Source organism: Somniosus microcephalus, chromosome 4 (assembly GCF_052327205.1).
Source record: "Somniosus microcephalus isolate GS21.2 chromosome 4, FLI_Smic_1.0, whole genome shotgun sequence".
Lineage (NCBI taxonomy): Eukaryota > Metazoa > Chordata > Chondrichthyes > Squaliformes > Somniosidae > Somniosus > Somniosus microcephalus.
Window position 1 is genome coordinate 333,994,001 of NC_140990.1, and position 19,218 is coordinate 334,013,218.

The window sequence follows — 19,218 nt, forward strand, 5'->3', positions numbered from 1 at the left end:
GAGCAGGCTCGAGGGGCCGAATGGCCTACTCCTGCTCCTATCTTCTATGTTTCTGTGTGATGGTGTTGGGGATAAGCGAGAGCCTCCCTTTTGAATCCAGGCCAAATCTGAGTTTGCTCGTCGTGCCTCGAGCTCTCCCCACGTTGTCATTTGACTGGCCATTAAACTCTGAGAATTAAACCTGTACCTTCAACTTGAAGGCCTACCATCGAGTTGGCCTGACACATTCCTTGGTGTATTGCTCACCTGACGGGGGTGGGGTGGGGGGACGGACGCCTGTAGTTTTCACAAGTTTTCTCACTCTCCAACCATCTCTGCTTACTCCGTGTTCAAGGCAATTGTGTCCTATTCCAAAACCAATTCGAGGCGGCACTCCGTGCAATGCCATTCTGTCCAGGAGATCAGAGTCGCAGCCACCTTAAATAGAATCGGGGCAGGGCTGGCCAAGTGACCAAGAGCCAGAAAAAGGATTTCAAAAAGGGACAGTGATCAAGAGTTTACTTAAAATTTCTAGTTTTTTTCCTGTAACTCATCCGCGCAAGTCATTCTGCCAAGTGTTCGGATTAAGACTATGTTTTGTTTTTGGTCTCCAGGCATCAGTTTTTCTTCTGTTGTCTGACAGTTCTACCTGGCAAAGATATTCACTGCATCATCCCTAAAGGCAGCGGCCCAATAATTACACGATGATATGGAGCCTTTCCTTCTTTCCTCACAGAACCTCATGAACCGCCTCCACCTATTGAATTCCTTAAATAAAATTTTTAAAAATCACCAAGTTCCCAGACACCACCCCCCCCCTCTCCAGCCGCTCCAAATCTTAGGCTGTGTTAAAACTCCTTGTTCTGCTTCGCCAGTGTCCAAGCTTGTTGTGGGCCACGTGGCGCCTTCGGGTCGCACTTAAAGTTTAAATCCAAATTAATCTCCATATATGGCAAGTGGCTCACACTAACAGATCTTGGATCCAGGTTTACTCACCAATGAGGCAAATGCGGTACAAAAAAAACCCCTCAACATTCAAAGAAATCTAGATGCAACGGAATTGAGTTGTTGGGGATATAGAACCATAGAATAGTACAGCACAGAAGGAGGCCATTCAGCCCATCGAGTCTGCGCCGGCTCTTTCGAAGAGCGATCCAGTTAGTCCCACTCCCCCGCTCTTTCCCCATAGCCCTGCAATTTTTTTCTCCAAGTGTTTATCCAGTTCCCTTTTGAAGGCTACTATTGAACCTGCCCCCACCACCCTACCAGGCAGTGCATTTCCAATCCTAACCGCTCGCTGTGTAAAAATGTTTTTCCTCATGTCGCCTCTGGTTCTTTTGCCAATCACCTTAAATCTGTGCCCTCTGGATATCGACCCTTCAGCCATTGGAAACAGTTTCTCTTTATTTACTCTGTCTAAACCCTTCATGATTTGAAACACCGCTATCAAACCTCCTCTTAGCCTTCTCTGCTCTAAGGAGAACAACCCCAGCTTCTCCAGTCTATCCAGGTAACTGTAATCCCTCATCCCTGGAACCATTCTCGTAAATCTCTTCTGTATCCTCTCAAGTCTTCACGCCCTTCCTAAAGTGTGGTGCCCAGAATTGGACGCAGTACTCCAGCTGCGGCCGAACTGGTGTTTTATTTAGATTGGGCACCCCATTCTGTTCCCACTGTGTACTAATACCCTGAAATGCTTCTTTTTCAAACAGCCAGCATTAATTTCTGAAATGTGACCCCTGAAAATACGATTTCAGTTCTCACTGAGCAAAGCCTTTCAATCTCATCCTGTTCTCCAGCCCATCACAACCCACGTGATTGAACGCAGTTACTCGTTAATTATTTCTTGTAAATTTAATGCACTAGACGACGCTGCATAAAGAGCAACGACGTAATTTGGACAATCTGGAGTCACTTGTTTGCTATTTCGGTGTGACACTTAATGATTTTAAATATATACGGTTCCGCCCTTGGTATTTTTGACGCATACAATCTGTAATTCTGATCGTTTAAAGGGCTTGTTAATTGCTCTGTAATTAGCTTTTGATGTCACACAGACGTTAACTCTGAGACGCACTGACGCCCCAGCCCAGCTCTGGCTATTGTTATCTGGGGGTTTGGCTGCCGTAACAGTCAGTCTCGAAAGAAAGTAATTCCTTGCGTGCGAAGTGCCACGAGATGTTTCGGTGATGTCATCATACACGTTGCCTTGACTTTACCGTTTTAAAACAACTGAAGTTTTAGCTCGGTGCCACCAAGCTGCGATAAAATGATATGTTGCGCGTTAACAAATGGTCGTTAAAATAAAGGCAATGAAGAGTTGGTGTTGCCGCACACGTTGGGTGTAATGATGCTGTGAGGCGGTTCACTGCTGTGCAGTTGGAGTGTTTACACTGTCACTGTAGTGTATGTACCCGTCTATCTTTAAGGGAACTATTGAATGTAACCATTCTGTTCATCAAAGGGAACTACTTTAGGTGTGGCACTATTTGTTTGGCTTCTGTATACTGTAATACCGATAGTGACCACACCAGTATATAAGTGTTGTAGCAGGATTGCTGGGGCAGATTCGCCCGGACCTTCGAACAGTAAAGACCTGTTTGTTTGTTACTTCTGAAGTCTGTGTATTTATTAACTGCACAACCCACAGACTTTACAGTCACCACAAGTGGTGTGGGGGAGTTCAGAATTAACTCACCCATGCCGAGTCAGAGGCCATTAATAACTCCACAGTTCACTTTTGGCGGTTGCATCTCTGTCAGATCCTAAAGGGCTCAACTGGTTCTGTTCCTGTACCGTAATTTATTCTTGCCGTGCTTTGGTTTGATGAGTTGTTTTAACGTGTAGAATGCTGGTTCGTTCTGGTAATATGACTGGCTTATTCCAGGCTTTGGATGCAGATACAAAGCTCGTCCATCCCTACGGTCAAGAGCCAAAATCCAGCACCGCTAACTTGAGCCAAAATGGCACCTTTAATGTAGTGAAATATTTCAAGGTGCTTGATGGAGCAGGGGGGGGGGTCTGATCGGATTAGGAGAAGTGGCGGGGGAAACAAAGACGTTGTTGAAGAGATGTTTTACAAACATATTACAAGAATTTACAGCACAGAAACAGGTCATTCGGCCCAACTGGTCTATGACGGTGTTTATGCTCCACACGAGCCTCCTCCCACCTTACTTCATCTCACCCTATTGGCATACCCTTCCATTCCTTTCTCCCTTGTGCTTACCTAGCCTCACCTTAAATGCATCTATTTGCCTCATCTACTCCTTGTGGTAGGGAGTTCTTCCTGAAATCCCTATTGGATTTCTCAGCGACTATCTTATATTTATGACCCCTAATTTTGGTCATCTTCTCTACCTCTCAAATTATGAAGGGGGTTTCATAGGTTAAAGACCTCTATTAGGTCGCCCATTAGCCTTTTCTTTTCTAGAGAAGAGAGCCCCAGCCTGTTCAGCCTTTCCTGATAAGTACATCATCAGTTCTGGTGCCATCTTTGTAAAATTTTTTTTTTTGCACCATCCCCAGTGCCTCTATATCCTTTTTACAATATGGAGACCAGAACAGTGCACAGTATCAATCTCAGTTTTCAAAGTTTCAATTGACCCCCCCCCCCCCCCCGCCCCCCCCCCCCCCCCCCCCCCCACCACCCAGCCACCCCCAGCCTCAACAATCTTTTTTTTGGGGGGAAGAGTTCCAGATTTCCACTACCCTGTGAAGAAGTACTTCCTGACCTCACCCCTGAACGGCCTTGCAACAAGTCGTCAATGCGCCAGTGTTAAACCCTCCAACTGCACATCACCATCGGGGGTCTCAACTGGCGCTAGCCTGCTCTTTGAAGCATTGTATTTAAAACATATAGTACATAGGTGAACATAATCAATCATTACTGGAACAATCACACCAAATTAAACGTTGCCATCTTATTAAAAGCACAGCTAATACTTTTGTTTTACATACTTCAAATATGCCACCAAGCAGAGTTTCTGAATATCGATCAACCCTCGCCTTTTATTTGCCAATATTGGTACCTGACACTTTACAAAGTGCTGTCCGTATTGGCATGAATTAGCCTCCGGAGTGCAGCAGGGAAACACTCGGCAATGTACTAACACACAACAAACACACGCCTTATCTGAGGAAAGGCCATCGACCTGAATCGTTAACTCTGTTTCTCTCCCCACAGATGCTGAGCATTTTCTGTTGTTTATTGCACACCTTATCCTGTTTTCTAGCCACCCTAAACGTAATGCTGGCCACCCAAAACAAGCTGGCTGCGAATTTCTTAGAAAGCGTTCGAAAGGATCATTCGGTTTATCCCGTGGGATTCCCATTTCTGGAATCTCGCCGCTCTCTTTAAAGAGTTTGAGGATTTTTTTTATGAATGAAGTGAATTTTCGGGTGACGTCACCTGGGCTGGTGAAGCTTTACATAGAAACATAGAAGATAGGAGCAGGAGTCGGCCATTCGGCCCCTCGAGCCTGCTCCGCCATTCAACGAGATCATGGCTGATCATCCAAACTCAGTACCCTGTCCCTGCCTTCTCCCCATATCCCTTGATCCTTTTAGCCTTAAGAAATATATCCAACTCCTTCTTGAATATATTTAATGAATTGGCCTCAACTGCCTTCTGTGGTAGAGAATTCCACAGGTTCACCACTCTCTGGGTGAAGAAATTCCTCCTCATCTCAGTCCTAAATGGCTTACCCCTTATCTTTAGACTGTGACCCCTGGTTCTGGACTCCCCCGCCATCGGGAACATCCTTCCTGTGTCTAGTCCTGTTAGAATTTTATAACTTTCAATGAGATCCCCTCTCATCTAAACTCCAGCGAGTATAAGCCCAATCGACCCAATCTCTCCTCATACGTCATTCCTGCCATCCCAGGTATCAGTCTGGTGAATCGTCGCTGCACTCCCTCCATGGCAAGAACATCCTTCCTCAGATAAGGCGACCAAAACTGCACACACTACTCAAGGTGTGGTCTCACCAAGGCCCCGTACAACTGCAGCAAGACATCCTTGTTCCTGTACTCGAATCCTCTCACTACGAAGGCCAACATACTATTTGCCTTCTTAACCGCCTGCTGCACCTGCATGCTTACCTTCAACGACTGGTGCACAAGGACACCCAGGTCTCGTTGCACTTCCCCTTCTCCCAATCTATTGCCGTTCAGATAATAATCTGCCTTCCTGTTTTTGCCACCAAAGTGGATAACCTCACATTTATCCACATTATACTGCATCTGCCCGATCACCCAACCTGTCCAAATCATACTGGAGTTTCTCGGCATCCTCCTCACAGCACACACGCCCACCCAGCTTTGTGTCGTCTGCAAACTTGGAGATATTACATCTAGTTCCCTCGTCTAGATCATTAATATATATTGTGAATAGCTGGGGTCCTCGCACCGATCCTGCGGTACCCCACTAGTCACTGCCTGCCACTCGAAAAAAGACCCGTTTATTCCAACTCTTTGCTTCCTGTCTGCCAGCCAGTTCTCTATCCAAGTCAGTACCTTGCCCCTAATCCCATGTGCTTTAACTTTACATGCTAATCTCTTCTGCGGGACCTTATCGAAAGCCTTCTGAAAGTCCAAATACACCACATCCACTGGTTCTCCCTTATCTATTCTACCAGTTACATCCTCAAAAAATTCCTCGTGCAAACTGGAGAGGGTTGTAGAGGTGGGGCGGTGTGTGACCACGGATTGATTTGATAATTGGACAAGATGTACTGGGGGGGGAGGTGATGGGGATGGTTAGGCAGTGGGGGGGGGAGGGAGGATAGCAGCGACTGGGATGATGTGGGTGAGCAGGATCGGGTGTGAGAGAGGTTGTTGCCAATGGGGTTTGTGGGGTGGAGGCCGGTGAGGATGGAGTTGGAGATTGATGAAGGCTTTCGGTGATGCTGGATGTGAGCTGGGGGTAAAGTCAGGCAATGTGTCAGCTATCCGCTTCTTTCAGTCTAACTTAACCCTTTACCTTTGTCGCAAGTTATTTCCAGGTCCCTGTGTGCCAATAATGCTCCTAGTCCTCTGCTACACATTCTAGAGCAAGTCGGGGCTGGGGCAGCTTTCCCCCCTGTAATTTTTAGCCATCACCAATTGCGGTAAGTAATTGGCTTCCCCTCCTTGCCTTCCCAGTGTTGCGGTGCTGCGACTAGCGAACCCCCCCCCCCCCCACCGCGGCACGGTGCGCTGGAGCCCCAGTTGCACTGCTTTATCATTTCTCAGCCCCAGAACATGAAGCCTCTTTGCTGTGTTTACAGAACGTTGCTGAGGATCTAGACAACCTGTTATCAGCACTGAGCGAGAATCTGATCGACTTCACCGACCCCACCCCGCTGGTAGGTGGAAAACCGTTCTGTTTGTAAATGAGTCTCGTCGGTGCCGTGGGAAGCTGTAATTTGACCCCACTGACGCGCGTCGACAAACCACAGTCTGCAGGAGCTCACTCGTTTTCTGCTTTCCTTGGCGTTGGAGGATCTGTTTAATTATCTATTAATGAGAAGAGTCAAAGGGATGAGAGAGTCCAAAGTTTCACTTCAAGACAACCTATAGTTTAGCGACATGCGTTGCCAAGCAACACATTCCAGAGCAGATTTCAAAGGGCCCACTAATATTGTACTTTTCTACACCTTATTGGCTTATGTATTGAGTACAAAAGTAGAGAAGTTATGCTGAACCTTTATAAAGCGCTGGTTAGCCCACAACTGGAGTATTGTGTCCAGTTCTGGTCACCAGACTTTAGGAAGGATGTGAAGGCCCTAGAGAGGGTGCAGGGGAAATTTACCAGAATGGTTCCGGGGATGGGGGATCTTAGCTACAAGGACAGGTTGGAGAAGCTGGATTTGTTTTCATTAGAGCAAAGGAGGTTGCGAGGTGATTTGATAGAGGTGTACAAGATTATGACGGGTTTGGAAAGGCTGTTCCCATTAGTTGATGGTACAAGGAATTCTTAAAGTGCATCCAGGAGAGCTTCTTGAGCCAGCATGTAGAAAGTCCTACAAGAGAGGGGGCGGTACTGGACCTAATTCTAGGGAATGTAGCGGGCAAGTGGTAGAAGTGTCAGTAGGAGAGCATTTTGGTGACAGTGACCATAATTCGGTGAGATTTAAGGTAGTCATGGAAAAGGACAAAGATGGACTGGAAATAAAGGTTCTAAATTGGGGCAAGGCCGATTTTAATATGATAAGGCAGGATCTGGCCAAAGTGGACTGGGATCAGCTACTTGTAGAAAATCCACATCCGAGCAGTGGGGAGTCATTCAGAAAGGAAATAGAGAGTACAGCGCCAACATGTTCCCGTAAAGGTCAAGGGTGGGACCAACAAGTCCGGGGAAACCTGGATGTCCAGGGTTATACAAGAATGGATTAGGAAAAAAAAGGGAGGCTTTTGGCAGATACAAAGGACTAAAAACAATGGAAGCCCTAGAAAGTGCAGGGGGGTACTTAAAGAAATTAGAAGAGCGAAGAGGGGGCATGAAAAACACTGGCAGGCAAAATAAAGGAAAATCCCAAGGTGTTTTATAAGTATATTAAGGGCAAGAGGATAACCAGGGAAAGAATAGGGTCCATTAGGGACCAAAGTGGCAATCTGTGTGTAGAGCCAGAAGATGTAGGTGAGGTTTTAATGAATATTTTGCATCTGTGTTCACTATGGAGAAGGACGATGTAGGCATAGAAATCAGGCAGGGGGATTGTGATATACTTGAACAAATTAGCAGTGAGAGGGAGGAGGTACTAGCGGTTTTAGCGGGCTTAAAACTGGATAAATCCCCAGGCCCAGACTAGATGTATCCCAGGCTGCTGTGTGAGGCATGGGAGGAGATTGCAGGGGCTCTGACACAAATTTTCAGAACCTCTCTGGCCACAGGGGCGGGACTGGAGGACCGCTAACGTAGTACCATTATTCAAGAAGGGTAGTAGGGATAAACCAAGGAATTACAGGCCAGTGAGCCTAACATCAGTGGTAGGGAAATTATTGGAAAAAATTCTGAGGGACAGAATTAGTCTCCACTTGGAGAGACAAGGATTAATCAAGGATAGTCAGCATTGATTTGTCAGGGGGAGATCATGTCTAACCAATTTGATTGAATTTTGAATGGGGGTGACTAAGTGTGTGGATGAGGGTAGTGCAGTTGATGTAGTCTACATGGACTTCAGTAAGGCTTTTGACAAAGTCCCACATGGGAGACTGGTCAAGAAGGTAAGAGCCCATGGGATCCAGGGCAATTTGGCACATTGGATCCAAAATTGGCTTAGTGGCAGGAGGCAGAGGGTGATGGTCGAAGGTTGTTTTTCTGACTGGAAGTCTGTGTCCAGTGGTGTACCGCAGGGATCGGTGCTGGGTCCCTTGCTGTTTGTAGTGTACATTAATGATTTGTTTATGAATGTAGGAGGTATGATCAGTAAGTTCGCAGATGACACAAAAATTGGTGGAGTGGTAAATAGCGAGGAGGGAGGTCTCCGGCCACAGGACGATATAGACGGGTTGGTCAGACGGGCAGAACAGTGGCAAATGGAATTTAACCCTGAAAAGTGTGAGGTGATGCATTTTGGAAGGACTAACAAGGCAAGGGAATATACAATGAATGGTAGGACCCTAGGAAGGACAGAGGATCAGCGGGACCTTGGTGTGCATGTACATAGATCCCTGAAGGCAGCAGGACAGGGTAGATAAGGTGGTTAAGAAGGCATATGGGATACTTGCCTTCATTGGCCGAGGCATAGAATATAAGAGCAGGGAGGTTATGATGGAGCTGTACCAAACATTAGTTTGGCCACAGCTGGAATACTGTGTGCAGTTCTGGTCGCCACACTATAGGAAGGATGTGATTGCATTGGAGAGGGTGCAGAGGAGATTCACCAGGATGTTACCTGGGCTGGAGCGCTTCAGCTATGAAGAGAGACTGGACAGGCTGGGGTTGTTTTCCTTAGAGCAGAGAAGGCTGAGGGGGGACCTGATTGAGGTGTACAAAATTATGAGGGGCATAGATAGGGTAGATAGAAAGGAACTTTTCCCCTTAGTAGAGGGGTCAATAACCAGGGGACATAGTTTCAAGGTAAGGGGCAGGAGGTTTAGAGGGGATTTGAGGAAAAACTTTTTCACCCAGAGGGTGGTTGGAATCTGGAACTCACTGCCTGAAAGGGTGGTAGAGGCAGGAACCCTCACAACATTCAAGAAGCATTTAGATGAGCGCTTGAAACGCCATAGCATACAAGGCTACGGACCAAGTGCTGGAAAATGGGATTAGAATAGACAGGGCTTGATGGCTGGCGCGGACACGATGGGCCGAAGGGTCTCTTTCTGTGCTGTATAACTCTATGACTCTAAGGACTAGGGGACACAGATTTAAGGTTTTGGGCAAGAGATACAGGGGGGACGTGAGGGAAAAACTATTTTACGCAGCGAGTGGTGAGGACCTGGAACTCGCTGCTGACGGAAGTGGTGGAAGCGGAGACACTCAATGTTTTCAAGGGGAGACTGGATAGGCACTTGAGGGAAATAAACTTGCAGGGCTACGGGGATAGAGCGGGGGAATGGGACTGACTGGATTGCTCCACAGAGAGCCGGCACGGACTCGATGGGCCGAATCACCTCCTTCTGTGCCGTTATGACTCTATGTAGTCTTTTTCAGTTCCATATCACCCTTTTGTGCTCGTCCTCAACTAGCCTGTTATAGACCTGCTATTTCATGTCTCTGATCTGAGCCACTCAGATGATTTATTCTGGTGGGCCTTGTCTCCCGCCAGCAGACGTGACAGCCATCAGTGCCAACTTCACTGCAGCATCACCTTTAAAGAGCTCAGTGCCATACCTAGAATTGATCATTGCTGTTCCTTCTATCCCGTACGATCCCAGCTCTCCTGCTGAGGCATTGCTGGTCAACCGAAATTTCTGCTGAACGTAAAACGTCAGCCGAGCTTCACGGAGGAAATGTTCAGCTATTTCTTCTGCTGTCTTGTGTTTTTTTTTTACAAAAATGTTGGTGTCCATATAGGGTGGGGTCGTTGCTAATGGAATTTTCAATCGTGATGTCTCTTCTGCCGTAAAAGTAACAAAGCCAGTTGCTGAGCCTGCACTCTTTCCACTACCGTCTCCTTGGAGTCGACATTTCCAACCAGGTAAAGTCTCGCCTAATAACATCCGCCACTGTAGGATAACTGAATATGCTTTAAACCAAGCCTTGTATTTAGTGGCAAATGGGAACTGGATCACCAGAACAAAGTGGTCGTATATCTATTATATAATAAATTTGGTACGTGGGGTGGCACTATTCATTGAAAACGAAGTACCTGTTACTCTTGTAGGTGGTGCTGTGATAGGAATATTCAATGTTAAAGGTGTCGCTCACTCTGTGTGACACACAAGAGCTGCTATTTTATAGTGGTCGTAAAGGATCTCGTGATCGTGCAGTTCGGCCACCAGATTTGAACAAATCGCCAAAAATGTTTTCATCCATCATTTTTTTTTGTGACTGAAATCTCTAATGTTCAAAATAAAGGTTTAAACAAATTTTCTGTGTGCTCCGCTGATGCACCTGTTGTAGACTTTGTGTTCCATTAACTTTAAAAAGTGTATTAAGCTGAGTGAGAGAGTGTATGTCTTTTTTTAAATGTAAAAATTTTTTTTTTAATCAGTTGAATTTAGAAGCCGGCTAATTACCTCGCCGTGAGTAACGGTGAAGCAAGGGGAAATGGAAGGGTACAGGGATTGAGCAGGCAGTTCAGAGTGAAAAGGGTAGGGGTTATGAAGCAAGTGGGGGTGGTAGGGAGGAAAATTGGTGCTGGCGAGGGGAAGCAATGGGCATGGGTGGAAGCACGAGTGATTGGCAAATGGGGCGGGAGCCGATCAGGGCCACGTTTACCCCACATCCCTCACCCCAAATGCAGGCTGCAGTCATTGGCTGCATTCCCAGCTGCACCACGCCATACCATCCGCCCAGCGGATAAGAAAGAGAGGGGGGCAGAACGTGAACAAGAGTAGCAAAAAGAGTCGGGAGAGATGCAGAGAGCGAAACAGTAAGATGAAGGCAGCAGAGACAGTTAAGAGAGGTGCCATATTCTCCAATTTCCGGTGTGCAGTGTCATGAGAGATTGACTAGTTTGAGTTAATTTGTTATCGGAGAATTTGAAAGTTATTGATGAACACATCCTCTGTCACCCAGTTCGATCTTGTATTAAATTCCACGCATCCCCACCATTCTAGCCAACTGTCAGTGCTTTCCCCATATCCCAATATATTAATTTTAAAGTTTGCATCTTCAAATCCCTTTGTGACCTTGTGTCACCGACCTCTGTAATCTCCTAGATTTACTGCCTAGCCAGCTCTTCTGACTCGTATCTACTGTGGTTAACATCCCCCCCCCCCCCCCCCCCCCCACCCCCAGCATTCATGGCAGATCCTTCAGCTGTCCAGCCCAAAATTCTGGAATTCCCTCCACCTCCCCAAGTTCCTCTGCCATAGTCATAGTCATAACGGCACAGAAGGAGGCCATTCGGTCCATCGAGTCCATGCTGGCTCTCTGTAGAGCAATCCAGTCAGTCCCATTCCCCCGCTCTATCCCCGTAGCCCTGCAAGTTTATTTCCCTCAAGTGCCTATCCAGTCTCCCCTTGAAAACATTGAGTGTCTCCGCTTCCACCACTTCCGGCGGCAGCGAGTTCCAGGTCGTAAAAAAGTTTTTCCTCACATCCCCCCCCTGTATCTCTTGCCCAAAACCTTAAATCTGTGTCCCCTAGTCCTTGTACCATCAACTAGTGGGAACAGCCTTTCCCCGTCTAGCCTATCCAAATCCGTCATAATCTTGTACACCTCTATCAAGTCACCCCCTCAACCTCCTTTGCTCTAATGAAAACAAATCCAGCTTCTCCAACCTGTCCTTTTAGCTAAGATCCCCCATCCCCAGAACCATTCTGGTAAATCTCCTCTGCACCCTCTCAAGGGCCTTCACATCCTTCCTAAAGTGTGGTGACCTGAACTGGGCGCAATCCTCCAGTTGTGTCCTAACCTAACGTGCCTTGCAATGTCTCTTTGAAAAACCACCTCAGAATCCACCTCCTCAACCAAGAGCTTCAGACACCTCCCCTAACGCTAACCCCCCTCCCCCCGCCCCTCCAACCCCTCCCAACTCATGTACAGTGCTCTCCTCTCCATAAAGCACCTTGGGAACGTTCACTGTTGAAGATGTTGTGTCAGTTGTTAATGTGTTGTGATGGATGCTGTTTACCTCCTGCAGCATTATCACGAAGGATGTGGAGAAGACTACGAGGCCCAAGGGGCTGCTGACAACAGAGCTGTGAGAACTACAGGGCTTGCCTTTTAGCTGTTTAAGAAATGAACACGACAGTCAAAGGTGGCCTTCAGACTGTAAGATGAGCGATATTCCACGTGGAGTAACCCAGCAACATTGACAACCTTTTTGTACAAAATCCCAGCTCCACACTTTTTCCCCCCTTTCAAACGCATGGGACGTTGGCTGAAGTGGGACGCCCTCCTGGTGGAATCTTGCTATTCGCACCCGCAACAAACTGGAACAAAAAAGGCTTTTGGTTCCTAATTAAAGAGAATGTGAATTCCTCCAAGCTGCTGATGGCTTAAAACTACTGGAGAAACAGGCGGCATTCAAAAACTGGAACAACCACAATAATTTCATCTCAAAAATATATGCCGCCGTTTGCCGGCGCGGTGAAAGGTGTGTGTTGACTACTGATGCTTAAAAAAAAAAAATGAACTGCTGTCAGAAGCTTGAGTGACACTAAAGGGGTAATCACTGGCTGCGAACAGGGAGCTGTGTCTGCAGGTCGGAGAGAGGGTTACAACATCATTCTCTGACCCATGCTCTCCCATTGAGCGCGGCTTCCCGCTGGAGCATCGGATTGCAGGATCAGCCCTTGCATATATTGCGCGTATCACTTTTGAGAAGTAACTTCTCAGATTGTTGTTAAATTCTAAGGCATCTCTCTATACATATGTGTGTGTGTGTATATATTATATATATATATATTTATATATATATATAATACATACATACATACATACATATCTGGGGAATGGAGAGGGAGGATAGCACCATCACGGATCCTGAATTACACTGATTCTCCTGAAGTCTCCTCATGCTCTGGCAACGGTTTTAATAACTTTCCGATTTGAGGTCCTCGGGAGGGGCCCTTTCAAAGCGGAAGAGGACTTGAGCTTATCGAAAGAATAGAATTGAATTATTCCCTCACCAGCGCAGAGTGTTTAGAACCAGTAAATGTATGGAAAATCCTGGGACGGCACAGCAGACCGATCCGCGTCTGAAAGAGGCAGATGGCTTCACCCAGCATCCTTCATCAGATGTCAGGAACATGGAGGGGGAAAAGGACAACACGGCTTGTGAAGAGGTGGAGGGGGGGTGGGAAGAAAAACTCCGAGACCATGTAACTTTCAACCAGTAATGTTTGTAATATTGTAACTTTTTTTTCCCCCAACTAAAGGTTTTTTTAAATCCCTTGCATTCTCCTCTCCATTTACATCTTTGTTTCTTCCAGGCCCCCCTCTCCCTCTCGCACCCCCCCCACACCCCAACTCCTTCCCCAAACACCCTGCAGCATGCATTCCACCTGATGCTGCTCCATAATTGGATTCTTAGAGCTGTGTGTGGGTAGCCTAGAGTGAGCAGTTCCCCATGCCTTCTCCTATCTGGCCAGCGCACTCTCGCTGTGGGGCAAGGGCTTCACCCCTGCTCTCCCATTTATGGCGGGCAGAATTCATTCTGTGGGGACGTGTGGGTGCTTTAAGTGGGAGCGATGTCCGCTCCATTTATCTTGTGAGCTACATTTCCAGTATCTATCCAGAGGAAGACCCCCCCTCATCACGTTCTGTTTCCACCACCTCCCCGTGGTATAAAATGTTACTGCTCCAAGCCGGGTGACTTTTAACTCGGCAGCAAGTTGCATTTGAACACTTAGCAGAGGAGCGCGGTGAGTAAAAACTCCCACTGAGTAAACTAAATGTGCAGCTACTATTCCACACGATCGTGACCTGTTGTGCAGCTTTCACACTGTCTTCTCCAACTGCCCCCCCCCCCCCTTAGGTACAACCGTTGAGAATCTTTTGTGCGACTTTACTGAGATCAAGGGAGTGTGTATAAACTGGTAATGGATCAGTGCACTCTTTAAAGTTCTTCATAAAAGTAGTGAATATTAATACAACTCCTGTGCTTGCCATGACTGGCCCTATATCGTTTACCTCCCTTTCTTCGGGAGGGAAGATGTCTCCGTGGTAATTAGCACCTTGACTCGCTGGTGCTGCGATTAGTCTTTTTTTAATCATAGGATGATCAAATCTGCTGCATGGTAATTGCTCGTCATATTTTCTCTCTCCCCCACCACCCCCAAAAAAAAAAATGTCCAGCTACTGATTGCTATTGTTGCATTGCACACTTTCAATATTTGTGGTGGGGAGGTGTTGTTCACATTGTCCCTCTGTTGCCCCCATTCCTACCCAGCTTCATCTCCTCCTGAGAGCTACTCTTTGTTGCTCCTTCTACCGATGGTTGACTACAACCAGTGTAGCTCTCCAGCCCACATCACAAACCCCCCCCACTGCTGCAGGACCTGCGTTTGTTATCCGCTCATCGTCCCTCAAGCACGGCAGCTTAGCTCTGTTCCTCTCACTGGGTCAGAAGGACATGTGTTCAGCCTCTACAGAAGGACATGTGTTCAGCCTCTACACCAGGACTCCCGCTGCAGTATTGCGTTGCTCAAGTTGCTGCCCTTTGGGATGGGATCCCACCCCACGGTGGCATAGTGGTTAGCACTGTTGCCTCACAGCGCCAGGGACCCGGGTTCGAATCCGGCCTCGGGCGACTGTGTGGAGTTTGCACATTCTCCCCGTGTTTGCGTGGGTTTCCTCCGGGTGCTCCGGTTTCCTCCCACAGTCCAAAGATGTGCGGGTTAGGTTGATTGGCTATGATAAATTGACCCTTAGTGTTAGGGGGATTAAATACGTGGGGTTACGGGGATCGGGTGGGATATGTCTCGGTGCAGGCTCGATGGGCCGAAATGGCCTCTATCTGCACTGTGGGGTTTCTGTGATTCTGTGATTTCTGTGATAAACTGAGATCCTGTCTGCTTGTCCGGGTGATCCCATGGCACCCCTTGAAAAGCAGCCAATTCTCCCCGTGTCTTGGCCAACATTCCTCCCTCAATCCACAGCCACCAGATGAAATGGTCATTCATCTCATTGCTGTTTGTAGGACATTGGTGTCTTGCCTACACAACAACCACCGCGCTCCAAAGAGTAATTCCACTATGAAATGTTTCAATGATCCGCTGTATAAATACAAGTATTTCTTTGGTGCTTTTTTTTTCCTTGTTCGTTATAGAATTGAGCCGTAGAGGCTTTAACCTGCTCACCCTGATGGTGTAGACATTCTTAAACAAAAATCTTAATCAGCACAACTCTCCCTTTTGTATCCTGGTGTAATGAAAAAATACATCATTTTTTTATGGTGTAGTGTTAGTTTATCTAGTCATAAGAGAATAAGTTCAGTTAATTGAAGTTCTGAAAAATGTATCTCTTGGTCACACTGAGGAGGATGGGGAAACGGATTGAATATTGCGGTCACAATTTGTAATGAGACCTGGCAGCTACTATGATTAAAATGGAGAGACTGATGGTCATTCTCTTCTTAATGTACTTGTATAGTTTCATATCAGTTTCTTCTTTGCGCTTTCTACTGGGAATCGAGGATGTAGGAAGCACAAAAGAACATGTCTCTTCCTTCTATGCTTGTCTTCATTAAACACACTGGTTAAAGACAACTTGACATTCCTGTGAAAAGTATGCGTAGAGTCCATAAAGCTGGTCATACTGCGCAGTCAGGCTGATGTATAATTTTAGTTTCATAACATAATTTGTGTCATGTAACTCGAGTGTTAGGTTACTTGTATTACGTGAGGCAAGTGATGTAATGGTTCCTCGGGGAGGTAGCCTTGCATCATTTCAAGGGTGGACCTGCTGCGCCCAAAATTCCTTCCGTTCCGTACTGCTGAGCGGAGCACGCCTGGGTCAAGCTTCAGTTTCCTTCCTCCAAGAGTGACTCAGCTGGCAGTATAACTCCGATCCACTCGGCCGAGGTTGTGCCCAGGAAGTTATTGGTTTCAAGCGAGTGCATGAACAACGCCCCGAACTGGGGCAACGAACGCTGCATTTTCCAGCACTCTTAGCCACAGCCAACACTTGGAGCTTCAGTGGTGCTCCATGAGCTTTTTATGCTTGTTTGCATGGAGCACCGCGTTCAGTTCTGGGTACAACTCTGCCCCAGATCTATTGGCCTCGCAGTGGGTGCAGCGCAGGTTCACCAGAATGAAACCGGGGCTTAAAAAGGTTAAATTATGCAGAGTTGCAGGAACGTAGCTTGTCACCCCTTGAGTACAGAAGATTAGGGGGCGCTCTAATCAAGGGGTTTAAAGTGACGAAAGGATTCGATAGGGTAGGTAAAGAGAATCTGTTTCCTCGGGTGGGGGAATCCAGAGCAAGAGAACATAATAAAATTAGAGCTCAGCTATTCAGGAGTGAAATCAGGAAGCACTTCTTCACACAAAGGATAGTGGAAATCTGGAACTCCCCTCACCACCCCCAAAAAAATACTGGGGCTGCTGGGGGGTTGGCGGGGGGGGGGAACAATTGAAAATTTGAAGACCAAGATTGCTCGATCTTTGTTAGGTAAGGGTAGCAAGGGATTTGGAACAAAGGCGGGTAAATGGGGTTGAGGTACAGATCAGCAATGGTCTAATTGAATGGTGGAACAGGCTCGAGGGGCTGAGCGGCCTACTCCTGCTCCTATGGCCCAAACTGTGTGCAAACTTAAATCCAGTCAGTCACACTAATATCTGGTACGGGGCATCTGAACTATTAATAATTTCATAATTACTGGTGTCAGTCACATGCTTCTGGGTCTTCCTGTAATTAATGGAAGGCCTGGGTAACCTACAGTCAATGTGCCGCATCAGCACAATCGCAGAATAACTCCTCAAAAGACGGAAGGGGCCTCTGCCATTTCTAAAGCATCCCATGGGATCAATTCCCCAGCACCAGTTCATAAATTCACCTCGCCCACAAGAGTGAGCCAAAGGTCCAGTCTCTTTGTTTTTCATAGAATCTTATAGCACAGAAGCAGGCCATTCGGCCCACTGTGCCTGTAAAAGAGCTTTTCCAATTAGCCCCGCTCCCTTGCTCTTTCACTTTTCCTTTTAAAGTATTTTAGCCATTTCCCTTTTGAAAGTTCCTATTAAATCTGCTTTCACCGCCCTTTCAGGCAATGTATTCCAGATCCTAACTCGCTGCGTAAAAAAAATTCTCTTCATCTCCCCACTGGTTCTTTTGCGAATTATCTTAAATCAGAGTCCTATGGTTACCAACCCTCCCGCCAGAGGAAACCGTTTCTACTTATTTACTCAATGAAAACCGCTCAAAATTATGAACGCCTCCATTAAATCTCCCCTTAACCTTCTCTGTTTTTGGAATAATGGACAGTATGAAACGAAGGAGAAAAAGTAGTCAGATGAGAATTAGATTTGAAAGTAACCGTGACTTGTAAAAAAACCAGGCTGGGCGGGAAGGGTAACAATGGAGCTGGCTTATCGAAAGAAAGCTGCATGCACCCAGCAGGCTATTGACCCATGTAGTCAAGGAAGGGCCCAGATTTAGCCCCACCCTCAGTCTGTGCTGAGTTAGTTGATCTCTGCTGGGGTTGCCATTTAGGAATCCTACAAAATTCCAGGGGGGAGATGAAGAGAATTTTTTTGTTTAACGCAGCGAGTTGTTATGGCCTGGAATGCACTGCCTGTAAGGAAGCAGATTCAATAGTAACTTTCAAAAGGGAATTGGGATCAATACTTGAAAGTGAACGAGCGGGGGGAGTGGGATTAATTGGACAGCTCTGGCAAAGAGCCGGCACAGGCACGATGGGCCAAATGGCCGCCTCCTGTGCTGTAAGATTCTATGAGAAACAAACAGCCTGGACTTTTGTACACTACCCTGGGCTAACGAGGGAGAAATGATCAGCCAGGGATCCCGATCCTTATCCACTGCCTGGACCCTAGGTGATTGAAAAATACATGGATGTGAGTTGGGATATGATAGGGTGTGCTGCCCACTGCAGTTGAATAGGCTGCCAACCCACACCATCTAGGCTGAGCCATGAAGGATTGCCACTTAGTTTGAGGTACTGGATGGTTCTCCTGTGTCAGTGCCCTCAAGAGAGGGGAGAAAAATAGAATAAAGTATACAAGCATATTTATCAGCTTGTGTACAAGATAGAACTACTGTCCTTCAAATGTTATTTGTCTTGTTAATTTATAGCTCTAGAACTTCATGTACAAGTGCAATTTTCACTAGTCCTCGAACTGTAATTTATTTTTGATTAAAAATGCACGTTTCACAGCGTCTTCACAATGAGTAGTTTATGTATAGACCAGTATTAGAGGCACAGCACTGATTTCTGTATTTCTATGTACTGTATGTTGGTTTAAAGAAAGTATGTGGTTTGTAGTTTACTTACTCTTTTGTACATTTATACGGTGTAGTTTTTATTTTTCTCCTGGTACAATAAAAATTTACTTGGATGCAATTGGCAGGAAGTTCCTGTTGTTTGTACCACATCTGCCGTCGTTTTATTTTAAGCGCCCTTAAAGACTTTTGTAAACTTTTGACCTCCAGCAAACTTGAGCTCATCCGAGACTCTGCTGCCCGTGTGCTTCACGTCCCGTTGATGCATCAGCCCTGTGCTCGCTGACCTACAGTGGCTTCCAATCCAGCAACGGCTTGACTTTAAAATTCTCTCACTTGTTTTCAAATCCCTCTGTCTTCGCCCCCCCCCCCCCCATCTCTGTAACCTCCTTCAGCCCTACAACACTGAGAATTCTGCGTTCCTCCAATTCTGCCCTCATGCAATTATTGCTCCGCCATTGGCAGCTCTACCTTCAGCTGCCTAGGCCCTTGGCTCTGGAATTCCCTCCCTAAGCCTCTCCAATGTTCCCTCTAATTTGCGGTCGAAGTGCACAGTCCCTTTAAATTTGCTGCATAGCCGTGCACGTGCGGTAACTTGCAGCCGGGGAGCGGCCTGTACGGGACCTTCCGATTGGCGGGCGGCTGCGCAGCTTAGGGGCAATATTGTGCCTTTCTATCTCTCCTCCTTTAAGATGCTCCTTAAAACCTACCTCTTTGACCAAGCTTTTGGTCACCTCTCC

General features: G+C 46.8%; 1 protein-coding gene across 1 annotated transcript in view; it reads left to right on the plus strand.

The window, feature by feature from the left end:
* epb41l5 (erythrocyte membrane protein band 4.1 like 5) overlaps positions 1 to 18,599 on the plus strand; it is a 218,616-nt gene extending 200,017 nt beyond the window's left edge. The window contains 4 exon segments of the mRNA XM_085986877.1: positions 6,249 to 6,326; positions 9,983 to 10,076; positions 10,079 to 10,106; positions 12,219 to 18,599. Coding sequence (XP_085843003.1) covers positions 6,249 to 6,326; positions 9,983 to 10,076; positions 10,079 to 10,106; positions 12,219 to 12,282 — 264 coding nt within the window. The 3' untranslated portion in view covers positions 12,283 to 18,599.
* The last annotated feature ends 619 nt before the right edge of the window (positions 18,600 to 19,218 follow it).